The sequence below is a fragment of the Sinocyclocheilus anshuiensis genome, unplaced genomic scaffold, assembly GCF_001515605.1.
Source record: "Sinocyclocheilus anshuiensis isolate Anshui unplaced genomic scaffold, SAMN03320099.WGS_v1.1 scaffold1228, whole genome shotgun sequence".
Taxonomy (NCBI): Eukaryota; Metazoa; Chordata; class Actinopteri; order Cypriniformes; family Cyprinidae; genus Sinocyclocheilus; species Sinocyclocheilus anshuiensis.
In genome coordinates this window covers 432441-447638 of record NW_015547716.1, presented here as the reverse complement: position 1 = coordinate 447638, position 15198 = coordinate 432441, and the positions used below count along the sequence as shown (strand labels likewise).

At 36.7% G+C, this 15198-nt stretch overlaps 1 protein-coding gene and 1 long non-coding RNA gene across 2 annotated transcripts in view; both read right to left on the bottom strand.

The window, feature by feature from the left end:
* Positions 1–3438: 3438 nt before the first annotated feature.
* On the bottom strand, positions 3439–7806 carry LOC107704201 (uncharacterized). The gene is made up of 3 exons (XR_001635919.1): positions 7684–7806; positions 7359–7512; positions 3439–5488 (listed from the first exon to the last, which is right to left on the bottom strand). It is a non-coding gene; the product is annotated as an uncharacterized LOC107704201 (long non-coding RNA).
* Positions 7807–8744: 938 nt separating this feature from the next.
* Positions 8745–15198, bottom strand: part of LOC107704186 (contactin-1a-like) — a 17149-nt gene continuing 10695 nt past the window's right edge. The window contains exons 7-13 of the mRNA XM_016507073.1: positions 14853–15037; positions 13931–14055; positions 13626–13719; positions 11876–12067; positions 11365–11415; positions 10275–10424; positions 8745–8882 (exon numbers count right to left, since the gene is read on the bottom strand). Coding sequence (XP_016362559.1) covers positions 8785–8882; positions 10275–10424; positions 11365–11415; positions 11876–12067; positions 13626–13719; positions 13931–14055; positions 14853–15037 — 895 coding nt within the window. The 3' untranslated portion in view covers positions 8745–8784. The remainder of the gene's footprint in view (positions 8883–10274; positions 10425–11364; positions 11416–11875; positions 12068–13625; positions 13720–13930; positions 14056–14852; positions 15038–15198) is intronic.

Here is a 15198-nt window from a genome sequence, read left to right as displayed (position 1 = left end):
ATTTGTGCATAAAATGTGCAAAATGTGCATTTGTGCATCAGGCGACACACGTGCATTCATTCACGTCTCTTCTGAGTCGAATTCATTTGATTCATTTGAATTTTGAGACTTTCATTCTGCCCTTTTAGCCTTGCCCAATCCACACACACAGCTCGCGATCCACGCGCAGCTGAGCCTAAGAAAATCAGCAACCACTAGATGGCACTAGCCTCAGTCACATGTGCACATTCCATTGAGTATGGTTTCATGAATGTTACATTGTGTTTTCTTTGTTTCTTTTTGGTTTGGCTATTCTCCTCTACCGTAGAAATATAATAAAGTTGTTTTATTGAACTTGTTCTAACTTAACTTGTCTTAAGATACAGAATAGCTTATATTAATTTTGCCAAACAAGAACTTCATGACGGTACCTTGTTTTTCTTTCTGTAATTCAACAGCATGTTGTCAGTTATTCCTTCCTTGTAGGCTATTATTATTATCATTATTATTATTATTATTAAAAGGGATATTATAGTCGCACATTTAAGCCATTAGTAATCGCACGTTTATATTTAATTAAACTATTAAATTAACTTAAACTAAACTATACTAAACGAGCGTTTTATAGGCTATAGCCTATTCTGCGCTCAAGCGGATCGCATAAATAGCTAGAACATATTTTTCTTAGGCGACTTATTACTAAACTGTTTTCTGAGTCAGTGTCTGCAAAGATGAAGTTGCCGGTGCTGATGAACGACTTTATTCTCGAAATTTAATTATTTGTATCCTCTATTTTACATCTAAATTTTTCTGGATATTTAATGAGTTTAATCTCACATTATAGGCTAATGACTTTATTCTGGAGATGTTCTTTTTTTAATTGTTTGGCCCTATAATCCTCTTTCTTACTCTCTCATTTGGCACGAATCTAAATGTTTCCATATTCACAATGTTGGCTATTTGAATGCAACAGACTATTATTTATTAGGCCTACACAGTAAATTCCAGAGTGTTAAATTAACACTGCTTGCTTGAGACAAGCTTGCCCGCAGTTGGAATCAGCTTCCAGAAGAGATCAGATGTGCTAAAACATTAGTCACATTTAAATGTAGACTCAAAACTCATCTGTTTAGCTGTGCATTTACTGAATGAACACTGTGCTACATCCGAACTGATTGCACTGTATTTTATCATTTTCTATTCATAACTGTTTTAAATTAATTTTAAACCTCTTAAATCAATTTTTAAATCATTTTCAAGGTTTTAAATTCCTTGTTTTATTGTTGTGATTATTAAAAAAAATAAAAATAAAATTTCTCTTATGTAAAGCACTTTGAATTACCATTGTGTATGAAATGTGCTATATAAATAAACTTGCCTTGCCTAAATGAATTTCGTTTGGCTTTTGCTTTAGGGTCAGTGTGGACCACATGAATAAATGCAATATTTTTCCTGGGCTGCAGCTCTTGACTGAATCAGTATATTGTGTACTCAGATTCAGTCAGTAGTGAGGATCCTGGCTCACTACACATTGGGCTCTTATCACATTATAGACCTTCACGTCTGCTGCGATGTCATAATACCTAGAACAGAGATCACAATCTCAATTCCTGGAGGGCCGCAGCTCTGCAGAGTCTCCAAATCACTCCTGCTTGGACGTTTCTAGTAATCCTGAAGACCTTGATTAGCTGGATCAGGTGTGTTTGATTAAGGTTGGAGCTAAACTGTGCAGAGCTGTGGCTCTCCAGGAACTGAGTTTGACGGCCTCCTAGACGACCACCGGGACAAGACCACAGGAGCCAGATGAGTCCTCTGCACAATGTGACTTTGCTGCAGCCTGGAATTTAACTGCTGGTTTTGTCTGGCCAGAGGAGAACTGGCCCCCCGACTGAGCCTGGTTTCTCCCAAGGTTTTTTCTCCATTCTGTCACCGATGGAGTTTTGGTTCCTTGCTGCTGTCGCCTCTGGCTTGCTTAGTTGGGGACACTTCTTTTCCAGCGATATCGTCGACTTGATCGCACAGATACTATTTAAACTGAACTGAGCTGGTTGATGACATCACTGAATTCATGATGAACTGCCTTTAACTGGGAAGAGATCAGACCTGGATGATGACTTTAGCTGTTATTTTCCTGTTTGACTCTGTAAAGCTGCTTTGACAGTCAGTATTGTATAAAGCGCTATATAAATAAAGGTGACTTGATTTGAATAAAGGTGAGTATTCACACAATGGCAGTAAATTATGCATAATTTATTGTTTTGCCCTAATCTTTGTTTTCTCTTGTAAATTGTCCTTTCTAGAAACCATACTGTGTCATAGCATTCAGCTTGAACTATATTTACAACTGTCATGTAAATAAATCTGCAAACCAATAATTGAAAGAAATAATTACTCAAGTGACTAAACACTGGTGATGTAGAGCTGTGAAACTTCAGTAACTGTTGATTCCTGACTAAAATATTTCAGACCTGGAAGACTTTGTAATGTCATTGCAGTTTTAATGATTATGTTTGTTCATGTAATTCAGAAATTCAGAAACGTTTGTCACCAAACCCCTTAAAATAAAATATTTACTTGAAATATCTCTGAGGAAGTTATTCTAATAATTTAACAATTGGCATGTTTACAGTTATTTGATGTTGATTAATAATCACATTGACATGCAGGTAAACAAATACAATATTTTCATTTTTAGTGCTCAAGCACTCAAATTATTTTTATTTTTTATTTATTTTTTATGATTCAATTAATTATTAGCCTTTTATCAACTCACAAACCCACTGCAGGTCTTACATTAAGCCCAGTTTGGGAAACCCTGGTGTAATGTAATGTTTAATGCATTTAGTGATGTAGATATCAATAAATGGCTTTTTTATATCAATGTTACATTTAATGAAAAGTTTAAAACAATTTGGATAAAAAGTAATCTAAAAGTATTTTAAAAAGTAGTCAGACAACACTACCTAAAATGTGTAACCTAGATTATGTTACTAACTGACAGGACAAATGTGCTGGATTCTCCTGCTGGAATCACATCTGACTCTATTTGCAGCGTTTGCTTTGAATTTGAATGAAACTGATATTGAAACTTAATTTTCTATGGTATTTTGTGGTTTCTACAGCAGCTCAAAAATTTGTTTCTGAACTTCTACACACAAATAGTTAATTAAATGTTTTCAAGTTCCATATTTCTGCAAATATCTTCCATTTAATCTCACTCTTTCAGAAAACTAAAGCCTCTGTTTAGTTTTATTATAGTTTGGTTTTATAACCATGAGACCTATTTTACTCTATTATTCATTTTCTCACACACTTTCAATTTCTAATGCTAAATATTTGTAAATGTATCATCTAGAATGAAGGTCATACTGTTATAGAGCTGGAAATATAAAGACGATGATGAAAGAGACGAGCACATGAAGCAGACGTGAAGAAACACAGCAGACGAGTTTGTTCGTTTGGTCTCTATAAACTTTAATTGAAGGCAGAGTTGAATGAAGCAGGTAATAACTGACAGGTTAGTCTAGTTAGAGTCTGACCTGTTGTTGAACTGAACCAGCGAGTATGACGATCAGTCCATTCAATCCCATCATGCAGCAGGCCTCTGAATAACTGCAGGCCGCTAAAGCTCAAGGCATCCATGCATTTGGCAAAACTCTCTCACGCAGACGAACATCAGGAGCAAAAGCACTTAGTGGTGGTTTAAATGAGGAGAAACTTCAGCTTGACACATCAGATCACATCAATTCACTGCTCCACTTCATTACAAACAATCTGATCATGAGGGAGTTTCTCAAAGACGAGTAAAACCATCAAATCCTGATCAATAAAACAAAATCTACAGATCATCAGATGAATGGCAGAGCATATGATCTGTTTATAAAGGAGCATGTGACATACAGATGCATGAGTTAACAGACTATAAATCATATATTTGAGCAAACACTCCAATATGAAACTCACAGAAATGGATGAAACCGTGTGAATATCATCATTTAAAGTTAGCGACTGCAACAAACATTATTATAAAAATAAAAACGTTAAATGACATTCATCACAAATCACCTGCCAATGACACACAGAGCTGAATGATACAGTCAAAACAAAAGCAGTTTTGTGCTCAAGAATCATTTATGTGGTTATTAACGAATGTAATTAATGTTAATGAAACTTTCACCATGTAACTGAATCTGATGCATTAATAACTCAATGAATCTGTGTTCACCAGTGCTGGCTAGATTACTTACAAACTAGTCGGTTACTAATTACAAAATTGTAGCATTCATGTAATCTAGATTACACATTTCAGGTGATGTATTTGGACTACTTTTGCGTTACTTTTGACATTTTTTACAGCTTTAAATGGGAAAAATAAATAAAATATATGATGATTAACCGACATCAAAGTACATGCAAATATGTTAAATTATTTGAAATAAACTATAAATCTCAGGGGGACTTCAAGTAAATATGCAGATGGGTTAAACACTAATAAACATGAAAAAGCAATGACATGGACAAAGTCTTCCAGGTTTGAAATATTTATGTCAGTTATATATCGGCAGTGTTTAGTAACTTGCGTAATTATTCATAGTGTGAATAATCTGTAATCATGTAATCTATAAAAAAGTAACTGTAATCTGATTACGAACATTTTAATATGTAATATCATCTAACTACAAGTACTAAATGTTTGGAATCCGATTACGTAATCCAGATTACATGTAATCAGTTACTCCCCGGCACTGGTGTTCACTTGGACGTGTTCAGTGTGAAATCACATTAAACCGCACTAAAACACAAATGCATTCGCAGTATTTGTACGTCTACATCAGCTGATCATATTTCATAACATTTCTGAGACTGAAGCTCATAAACGAACACAAACCCAAACACAAACGTCCGTTTTCATTCAGCCACTGATGTTCCTCACATAAACCCAATACAGATATTAAAATTATATCCTAATTTAAAAACAAAAATATATCACAGATATGATAATATAAAAAACAGATGCAGTGTTGAATACACGAATGTCTTATAAATTATTGCATATATAATAATCCTCTAAAAGTGAATGGAGTTGAATGTGAATTGTTGGTTTGCTTTGACTGTATCCGTCCACAGAAATAAGAGAAAGCCACTGATCTGACAATGACATAAAGACAAACGTGAGACGCTGATCTGTCACCAAAAGACACAGGAAGTCTCACGACAACACTTCCTGTTTCCGCTTCGTTTGGACCAATCAGCGCTCAGTAAGAGATCAGAGTGTGAGATGTTGTAAGGCATATTGAACTGTTCAGACATGAAACACACGCTCTGCCCTGAATCTCCAGTCTTTTGTTCTCCAGAGCCACGCGTGGACTCTGAATATTGGTGGGTTTCATCCTGCAAGAGTTCAGCTTCATTGAATCAGGATGAAACTACATTCAGAGAATCAAACTCAACAGAACCGTGAGGAGAAGCGAGAAGAAGCCGAGAGACGGAGACGCCAGAACGGCCGCACCTGCAAAAACATCACAAAACGCTCTGATTTTACTCACTGACACACAGTGGCTTTAGCAATATATTTTGGCTTGATTAGTTTGGATCTGAAAGACACGTAACTTTCAGTCATTTATCGATATGACCGCACTGACTAACGCCATCGGTTGAGAACAAAACTTGAACTGATTTAACCTGGATGATGCACTATTGTCTTTGTATAAAGCACTATAAAGGTGACTTGACTTTTGTGTGTTTTTGTCATTACTCTGAATCAAAAGAGCCCAAACTTGAGTGTTTTGGCCAAACTGTGCAGAAGTTATAGGTCAAAATGTCAATTATTCATATCTCTTGACCAGTAGGTGGCGCTGTGCTGAAACTGCTCATGAATCCTCAGGTCTTGGTTATTATAGCACGTACCAAATTTGGTCTGACTACGATACAGTGTTGCGGAGATATAGCCTCATGTCCATTTCAGTGTCCTCTTTGCCAAATTTGTTGTTGCGCTATAAGAGAAGGACTGGGTCTGTCAAAAATCTTTTAAAAACTAATTTCCAACACGGTCTGAAGATGATCTGAACCAGCTTTGGTGAAATTCAGATGAACTGTCTAAGATGAGTTAGAAAAAGTGGAGTTTCTAACCCTCAGGCTTAAGAAGTTATTAGCATAAACATGAGTGCAAATTTGAGATATTGGTGGCGCTAAAGGTTTTGAGTTAGAGACTCCAAATTTTCTGTGGTTAATGTTGATACTGTCCACTATCTGTGTGCCAGACTTCATAACTTTCCTGCAAGGGGTTTTATGGGCTCCCACAGACTCCCAGTGAGAAATTAAGAAAATTAATGATTACATAAGGAGCTTGACCGCTAAATAGCACAAAAAAAAAAAAAACTGCTTTTGAGTTTCCTTTACTTTCTTACTTTGCATAAAAAGCATCTGCAAAATGAATAACCAGAAATTTGTCTAGTAGACTATTGTGTTTGAAAGTCTGTTTTAATTTCTATTCTAAATTTAGCTTTATTTTATACATTTTGTTTATATATTGTATTGTCATGTCATTGTTTATATGTTATTTGTGTATTATTGCCAAGAAAAATACTAAAAAGACAATAACAGCTAATCTAAATGTAAATATGATCATATTCATGTTTCTAAATTTGAGTCACAATACTTTGAATAATCAAACATCTACTTTTTTGCTATCTGTACTATTTATTATCGTGTGGTTACTTGTATTCCATGTTGTACCAGGATTATGTTCATTCAGAACAGAACTGAGTGAAAACCCCAAAATCATCTGAAGGCATGTGATCATCTGTGTGTGTTCCTGTCTGAATGATGGCTCCATCTACTGGTCATTCATGAGTACATCAAAACAGTGGATCTCATCATCATTTGCTTCATGTGAGCGCATTTGCACTGATTTTATGTATATCCTGAATGCAATGGATAAAAGCATCTGCATAAATACATATATAAATATCATGACAAACTGCTTCTGAATTTCCTCATTTGTAAGTCACTGTGCATAAAGGCATCTGCAAAAAGATTAGCTGTAAATTTGTCAAGAAGGATTTAGTTGATTTCCAAATGTTGTTTTATTGTCTTTTCATTGTTTATATGTCATTTGTGAATAATTGTGGATGATGAGTTCAAGAAAAATACTAAATGGACAGTAACGTATAACTTATTCTAAACGTAAACATCTTGTGTTTCTCAGATTGATGGACTTGCATTACAAACTATCAACTACTTTTTTTGCTATCTTCATTATGCATGATCATGTGGTTACTTGTACTTTATCTTCTATCAGGATTATGTTTATTCACACTAAATCCTCTGTGTGCTTCTTGAGTAACAGCTCCATCAGCTGGCCGTTCATGAGTTTTTACCTGCGATGCGCACTTGTGCGACGGCTCCATCTCCTCCCTCGCTGTGCGCACGCACCTCCACCAGGTAATCGCCCTTCTTCATGGGCAGATCGATGGACTGCTTCACTGTGGTGTACAGCACGCCGTTGGGCTGCCCCTCCGGCCTGTACAGGACCTGAGTGAGAACAGCACAACATCAAGAGCTGGCAGAACCCACCAGATTTACACACAAGTCACACATTTCTATAACACCACAAGAGAGGATTCAGTGAAACCGAGATAAAAACTGAAAAATAATGCTAAACCAGGGACAGAAATAACTTTTCCATTAAGGAGTGATATTTACCCCCTTAAACTGATTTCCGGGGGCATTTCTACCTTCATAAGGACAAAATTCTTAATTTTACTCAATAAATGCACTTGGAATATTAAGCCACTTTAGGGCTGATACCAGTCAAATGAAATCGATATCAACAACATCCAGCTTTGCACTGCAGAAGTGGCACAGAAGCTGCATCAGAAGTGGCATTTAGATGGATTTAGACAGACTGTTTAATGCAGCTCAGAGATGCCATGAATGCATTTACACTGCAGTTACAATTGCATGTATACCGTTATCAGATTAATGTTTTAAATTCAAAATATACTGAATATAGAATTATGAAATTATACTTTAACCACCACATATGAAAATATAACCACCACTTAGTGTTGGAAAATCACACAGTATCTTTGATGTGAATCCCTGATTTACTAATTTAACCGATTAATTTAAGCACACATTCTCATTGACTCAATAATCACCCATTCCTTCATCACTCACACACAAAGGTGAATAGAGTAAACTCTTAAACTAATATATATCACCTTACTTCCCCAGCTGATGAATCATAATACATTATTGCATTTTGCATTACAAGCTGTTTAAATATACAAATCAAATGTTGTTTAAATATACAAATTATTCATTATCATTGTATAATACGGTTCAAAAGTCCTTGTTTGATTTTGTTGATATACTACCGTTAAAGGTTTTAACAGATAGGATATTGGATTTCTCGTTATCACTCCATAAATCAGAAAATACTGTCAACAGACAGAAAACATTTTCACCATGTTTTTAGGAATAAAATGTTGTATAAATCGGTGTGAATGAAATATAAACAAATCCCTCAGTAAAAACCTTCAGAATATAGAGAGGAATAAAACTCTAAGTTTTGGTGTATGTAAGTGCTGCTGAAGTAGAGAAACACATTTTAAAAATATGGATTGAGTGATTAAACATATGAATTTAAATCTACAGACGCAAACAGATAAAGTGCAATGAAATAAACACTTAAATGTGCATTTAGATGACTTTGGAACTGAAATTGAAATAGAGAGCTGCAGTTTGCTGGTATTTGGTGAGGGATTTTTCTGATTTCTAGAATACACATGCCACTGGTCTTCATGTGAGAAACATGAGCACTGGTACCGTCCATGTGATGGTGAGCTCACGACTGGTTCCTCCTCCTCCACCGATCTCTGACGGAGCCACAACAGGCCCTACAGAGAAAATAATTACAGTAATTATGCTTGCTAAGGCATTGCTATGCAATTACTAGTTACTATGGTATTCTAGATGATTCCAGTGGTGCTACTGTATGTTGTGGGCGGTTTCCCAGAATGCTGCTGGAGGACTAACACACTGATTCTTAATACTTAGTGTTAGTGGTTTAATCAGATCACTATCAGCAATAGCACTACTGAGGATTGACATACACATAATAATACATTCAAAAACTGCCTGCACATTCTGCATGCCGGCTCCGTTTGGACCTGGTGGAACGTAAGCTTATTAATCTTGACTTCTGGTCATTTTCAACTAAGGAAAAGGAAAAGGACAGGATGTGATGTGTGGCCAAATATGGTGTTCCATACTCAGGATTTGTGCTCTGCATTTCACCCTTCCAAGTGCACACACACAGCAGTGACTGTTATTACCATGTTTTTACTGCATTTAGCCCCCTTTTTACTAATTAAAAATATGAGAAATTCTTTAAAATTTCACATTATACATGAATTATACATGAAAACCACTGCGATGCATTTCAGTATTCATGATAAACTTTATCTGAATATATCATTATATGAAACTTATAAGAACAATCAATCTGAGAATTACCAGTATTAACGCCATTGGAATGAACAGAATTGAATTACATTTTTTTTTTAACTTGTAACTAACTTTATCTGAATATATCATTATATGAAACTTATAAGAACAATCAATCTGAGAATTACCAGTATTAACGCCATTGGAATGAACAGAATTGAATTACATTTTTTTTCTTTTACATTACATAACTGCTCAAAAATAGTCCAGATTTATGAAACCTACATTTTCTAATAAAACAACATCAATATTAGTCTGGAATGCATTAAAACAAAATATATTCCTTTCACTTGCATAAACTTTCACTTTATCATGAAAAGGTTCTCCACACTGCAATGGTTCATCAATAGGTGGCAGCAGAATGAAATGCAGGCTTCTTCTTTTCAAACCTCTGTCCTTTATCAAATACAGACTATTTGGTCTTTGAACTTTTGTTGTGCACCCCGCTGGGCTGTATTTCATTTGATATAGTTCATTTGTTATGCAAGTTACATCTAGTGTGTTGTTTATTAGCAGAATTCAGTCCTAAATGTGTGTGAGATGTAATAATGAGGCTAAATATATTTTACAAAAGTATTTTTTTAATCATAAAAAATAAATGATATGTATTTTGATAGTCTTTACTCATTTCTAAAGTTTGTTTCCTGAATGAAACCCTTGAAATTGTTATGCATTGCTTCCAGGTCAAAACGGGCTGAATGCAGTAGCTGGGTTAAACAAACACATGAATGGCAATAAACCGCAGGTGATTGTTTCCTCAGATGAGGACAGAAGGAGCTCACTGGCTTCTCTGGTGGTGATGTTGGGCGAGGGGTCACTCGGGGGTCCGGTGCCCAGCGTGTTGGTGGCGATGACCCTGAACTCATACTCTGTCCAGGGCGTCAGATTGATCACGGAGGCCATTTCTGCATTTCCCTCCACATTCACTGGAGCTGAAGACACAGAATCACTGGATAAATACACAGACTCACTGGGACTGGTTTAGATCTAAACTAGTGCTTTAGTCAAGTCACACTTTATTAACAGATGATTATCAAATTAAATAATCCCCTCAGATATGCAGAAAAGTATATTACTATATTACAGTTTTTTTTTTTCAACTGCTTACACATTTTCTAAACTTTGCCTCTTTTTTCCAAACTTTACACACACATCCAAGAACCGCACACACAATGCAAAATGCCTCGCATCTCTTGCAAAATGAAGCACTGCATTCAAAATATCACAAACACATCTCAAAAGCAAACATTTGTCTTACGTTGCAAACACCTTTGCCATAACATTGTACTTTGGATATATCATATGCACACAGTTATTCAAAACCCAAATCTCTTCTTTAATGAGCTCCTGTGTTCATTTCTGTTCAAGATTGAAAGTAACTGGCAGAGAGATGTTGAACAATTCACGGAAAACACGAAAGCAAGATTGAAACCAAACTTTTTTACTGTAAGCATTTGTGGTTGTGAATACAGTATTACACAGTGCCAAAGAAAAGAAACACATCAAGCATGTGTAGTTGTGTAGATGTGTATATATAGGCCTGTTCTAAAGCATGATGGGTTGGTGTTCAGTAAAGCACATGTGAGGAGTTAGTGTGTTACAGTATTAGTATTGGTTGTGTTTGTGTTAGATTTTTGTGTGTTGTGTTTTGCAAAAAGTGTTTTATGAAATTGAAAACTGAGTCAAAGGCTGAGATTAGTGTATGGTTTTGCAGATTTGGTGTGTGCTTCTGCTGTTTGAGTGTCAGATTTCAGAAACGGTGTGACAAGTGAAGATTTTGTGTGTAAGCAGTTGAAGAAAACTGTAATTATTCACACACACACACACACACTCATGTATCATCACTGTAGTGAAGTGTGGTGATGTACTCACAGGTGGAGGCGTCTCTCCAGTCCTGCTGCACTCGCACGTCTCTGTACTGGACTTACAAATGAGGACAACAGAAGCAATCAAAACCAACAAAAGAGCGATAATATGCAAGTGCTATATGATAAGTCTGTTATTATGGATATCAATATATTCATTATTATAGTTATAAACATTATAGTTAAGATTGTTATAATTATTAGTATAGTTATTGTGACAGTTATCATTATAGTTACCAATATCGTTATACTTATCATTATAATCATAATTACTGTTATACAGTAGTTTCATCATACTAATTCTCATAGATAAAAGTAGCATTACAGTTTTCATAAGTAGCATTATGGTTACCTTTATAGTTATCATTATAATTTATAATTATTATAGTTATCGTTATAGTTGTCATTAAAGTTATTGTGTTTGGTGTTAAGGCATCCACAATGGTACTATTAATGAAGAGTCTTGATTCATTAAAACTAAATAAATAATTATCAGATGTTTGTCATCAGTATTAAACAGCTGAAGACTGAAATGACCATTTTGCGCTCGTAATGCTCTCTGTCTTGGTCGAAGTCGATGGCGTGAGCGTCGAGGGACCAGATGAAGGTGAGGTCGAGGGTGGGGTCATGTGATGCAGCGCACTCCATCCTGGTGCTCTCGCCCACACTGATGTCAGCGTTAGACGGAGCCAGAGTGATCTTCGTGGCGTCTGAGGAGAGAGACACTCGTTATGCTCTGAATGCAGGAGAACGCCTCTCACTTCTGCTGAGGACCGTCAGTCGCATGCTCAGACGCTTATCCATCACATCACACGCAACCAACAAACACAAACTCAACTAGATTACAAACTGTGGTGTTCATGTGAGAAAAGCCCAGCAAGAAAGTCTGAAGTAGGTTTTAAAGATTAAAGTTAGACGGTTTTAATGCCATTCAGTCTGTCAGACAAACATGTGTTCTGGATGGTTGCTATGGAGGTTGCTAGGGTGTTGCTATGCAGTTTCTGAAGTATTCTGGGTGGTTACTCGGCTAAAGTGTTCTGAGAGACTGCTGGGGTGTTGTTTTGCAGATGGTAGCCTGTTCTGGATGGAGTATTCAGTGTGGTTACTAGATAGTTTCTATGTTCTGAGTGGTTGGTGGGGTGTTGCTTTGCAGTTACTAGTATGTTTTGGGTGGGTATTGTAGTATATTTTGGGTGGTTGCTAGGGTGTTGCTATGGTGTTGTGGATGGTTGTTAGGGTGTTACTTTGCAGTTTCCAAGGTTTTCTGGGTGGTTGCTAGGCTAGTAGGTAGATATGAGGTTACTATGGTGTTCTGGGTGATTGCTAGGATGTTGCTATGCAGTAGTTAGGGTGTTCTGGATGGTTGTTAGGGTGTAACTTTGCAGCTTCATATGTATTCTGGGTGGTTGTTAAGACTAGGATGTTGCTATGCAGGTGTTAAGGTGTTCTGGATGGTCATTAGGGTGTAACTTTGCTAGGGTATTCTGGGTGGTTGCTAGGGTGTTGCTATGCAGTTATTATGGTGTTCTGGATGGTTGTTAGCAAGTAACTTTGCAGCTTCATGGGTATTCTGGGTGGTTGTTAGACTGGGATGTTGTTATGCAGGTGTTAGGGTGTTCTGGATGGTCATTAGGGTGTGACTTTGCAGCTTCAAGGGTATTCTGGGTGGTAGCTAGGGTGTTGCTATGCAGTTACTAGGGTGTTCTGGATGGTTGTTAGAGCATTGCTATGGTGTTGTAGGGTATTGTACAATAGTATGGGTGGTTTCTAGGGTGTTGCTTTGCAGTTGCTAGAGTGTTCTGTGTGGTCATTAGGGTGTTATTTTACAGTTTCTAAGGTACTCTGGGTGGTTGCTAGGCTGGGAAGTAGCTATGCGGCTACTAAGATGTTCTGAGTGGTTGTTAGGGCATTGCTAGAGTGTTGTAAGGTATTGTAAAGTTTTTTTGATGGTTTGTAGGGTGTTGCTATGCAGTTGCTAGGCTGTTCTGTGTGGTCATTAGGATGTTATTTTACAGTTTCTAAGGTACTCTGGGTGGTTGCTAGGCTGGGAGGTAGTTATGCAGCTACTAAGATGTTCTGAGTGGTTGTTAGGGCATTGCAAGTGTGTTGTAAGGTATTGTAAAGTATTCTTCATGGTTTCTAGGGTGTTGCTATGCAGTAGCTCAGGTCTTCTGGGTGGTTGGTAGGGTGTTACTTTGCAGTTTCTAGGGTATTCTGGATGGTTGTTAGGCTAGGGTGTTGTTATGCAGTCTGGTTTCCGTGTCGTACCGGTGACTGACAGCGATCCGGTGCTGTTCCCTCGGCCTCTGTCATTCTCTGCGAAACACGTGTATTTGCCTTCGTCTGATAGACTGTGGCGTTCCTGTAGCTCAAAGAGTACAGCATGATGCTATCAACACCAAAGGAATGGGTTTGAATGCATGAACTGTTTAAATGTATAAAACTCTAAATGCAACATCATTCACTCTGAATAATAGCATCTGCCGAATGCAGACTTATTTTTTCAACTGATCTGATTTAAATGCTTGAATTTGTGTGAAAATGAATGATTATAACTCAGACGTCAGTGATACCATTCGTCCGTTCTTCAGGAAGTGCACATGGGGTTTGGGTTTCCCGCTGGCCAGACAGGACATGATGTAATCGCCTCCGATGTCTCTCTCCGAGCTGCTGATCTTCTCCACCCATTCAGGAGCTCCTAGACAGAGACAAACACATGCGTAAACCAGTGTTATTTTAGTGTCATTTAGATACTATTACAGTATTTATTAATATTTTGAACTTTATTTTTTTAGCATGTTTTATGTCTACATAGCTATATATATTTTTTCTCACTGTTAGTTTTAGTTATATTTGTACATCAAATTAAACGTTAAAAGTTTAAGTTTAAGCTTTTTATACTTTTATTTTATTTCAGTTAATGTTTATTTAATTTCAAGTAACCATTTTTAATGATTTTACTTATAGTTAACTATAATAAACCCTGATGTAAACAAGCATTGCTTTACGGAACAATTCTTGCAAATCCTAATACATTAAGCATGTTGGTAACACTTTATTTTGATGGTCCCTTTTGAGCATTCTGTACACAATAAGTAACTTTGCACCTATATGTCAACTAACTCTCATTAAAGTATTAGTAGCCTGTCTGCTTCATATCTGCTAACTCTTTAATGAGATGGTCTCCCAACAGACATTCTACTGACTATAAGTAACTTTGCAAATACATTTCAACTTATTCTAACCCTAACCCTAACAGTCTACTAATACTCTACTAACACTCTAATAAGAGTTAGTAGACATATAGGTGCAACGTTACTTATGGTTAACTGAATGTGTTAAAGTGACCAAAATAAAGTGAAACCAGCATTTTTATTGTTATTTTTTATGTTTTTGTGTGCACTCTATTTTCCAGTATACACCTGTAGAAATATGGCATTGCTCTTCTCAGTGATGTCTCATTGCGGTGTGTTCATAAGGTCATGTGACTCTCACCCTCCACATACAGATGCACTTTGTGTCTGTCTTTGCCTTTGGAGTTGTCGGCCTCACACTCATATAAACTCTCGTCCTCGTACTGGATGTCGTAAAGATGAAGGAGACTTCCTGACATACTGATGTTGTGGCGATAGACCGGCAGATCACCATCCACCTTCCTCCATCGGATCTGAGGGATGGGGCTGAACACACACAATATAACGTTCACCACATTGTGTTCATCAGCTATAGATGATAAAAAAATACATGTAAGAGACAACCAATCAGAAACTGAGTATGCAAATATGACATTGATGTCACTGATGTCCCTAGCTGATTACTTACATTATGACATACTGTATAA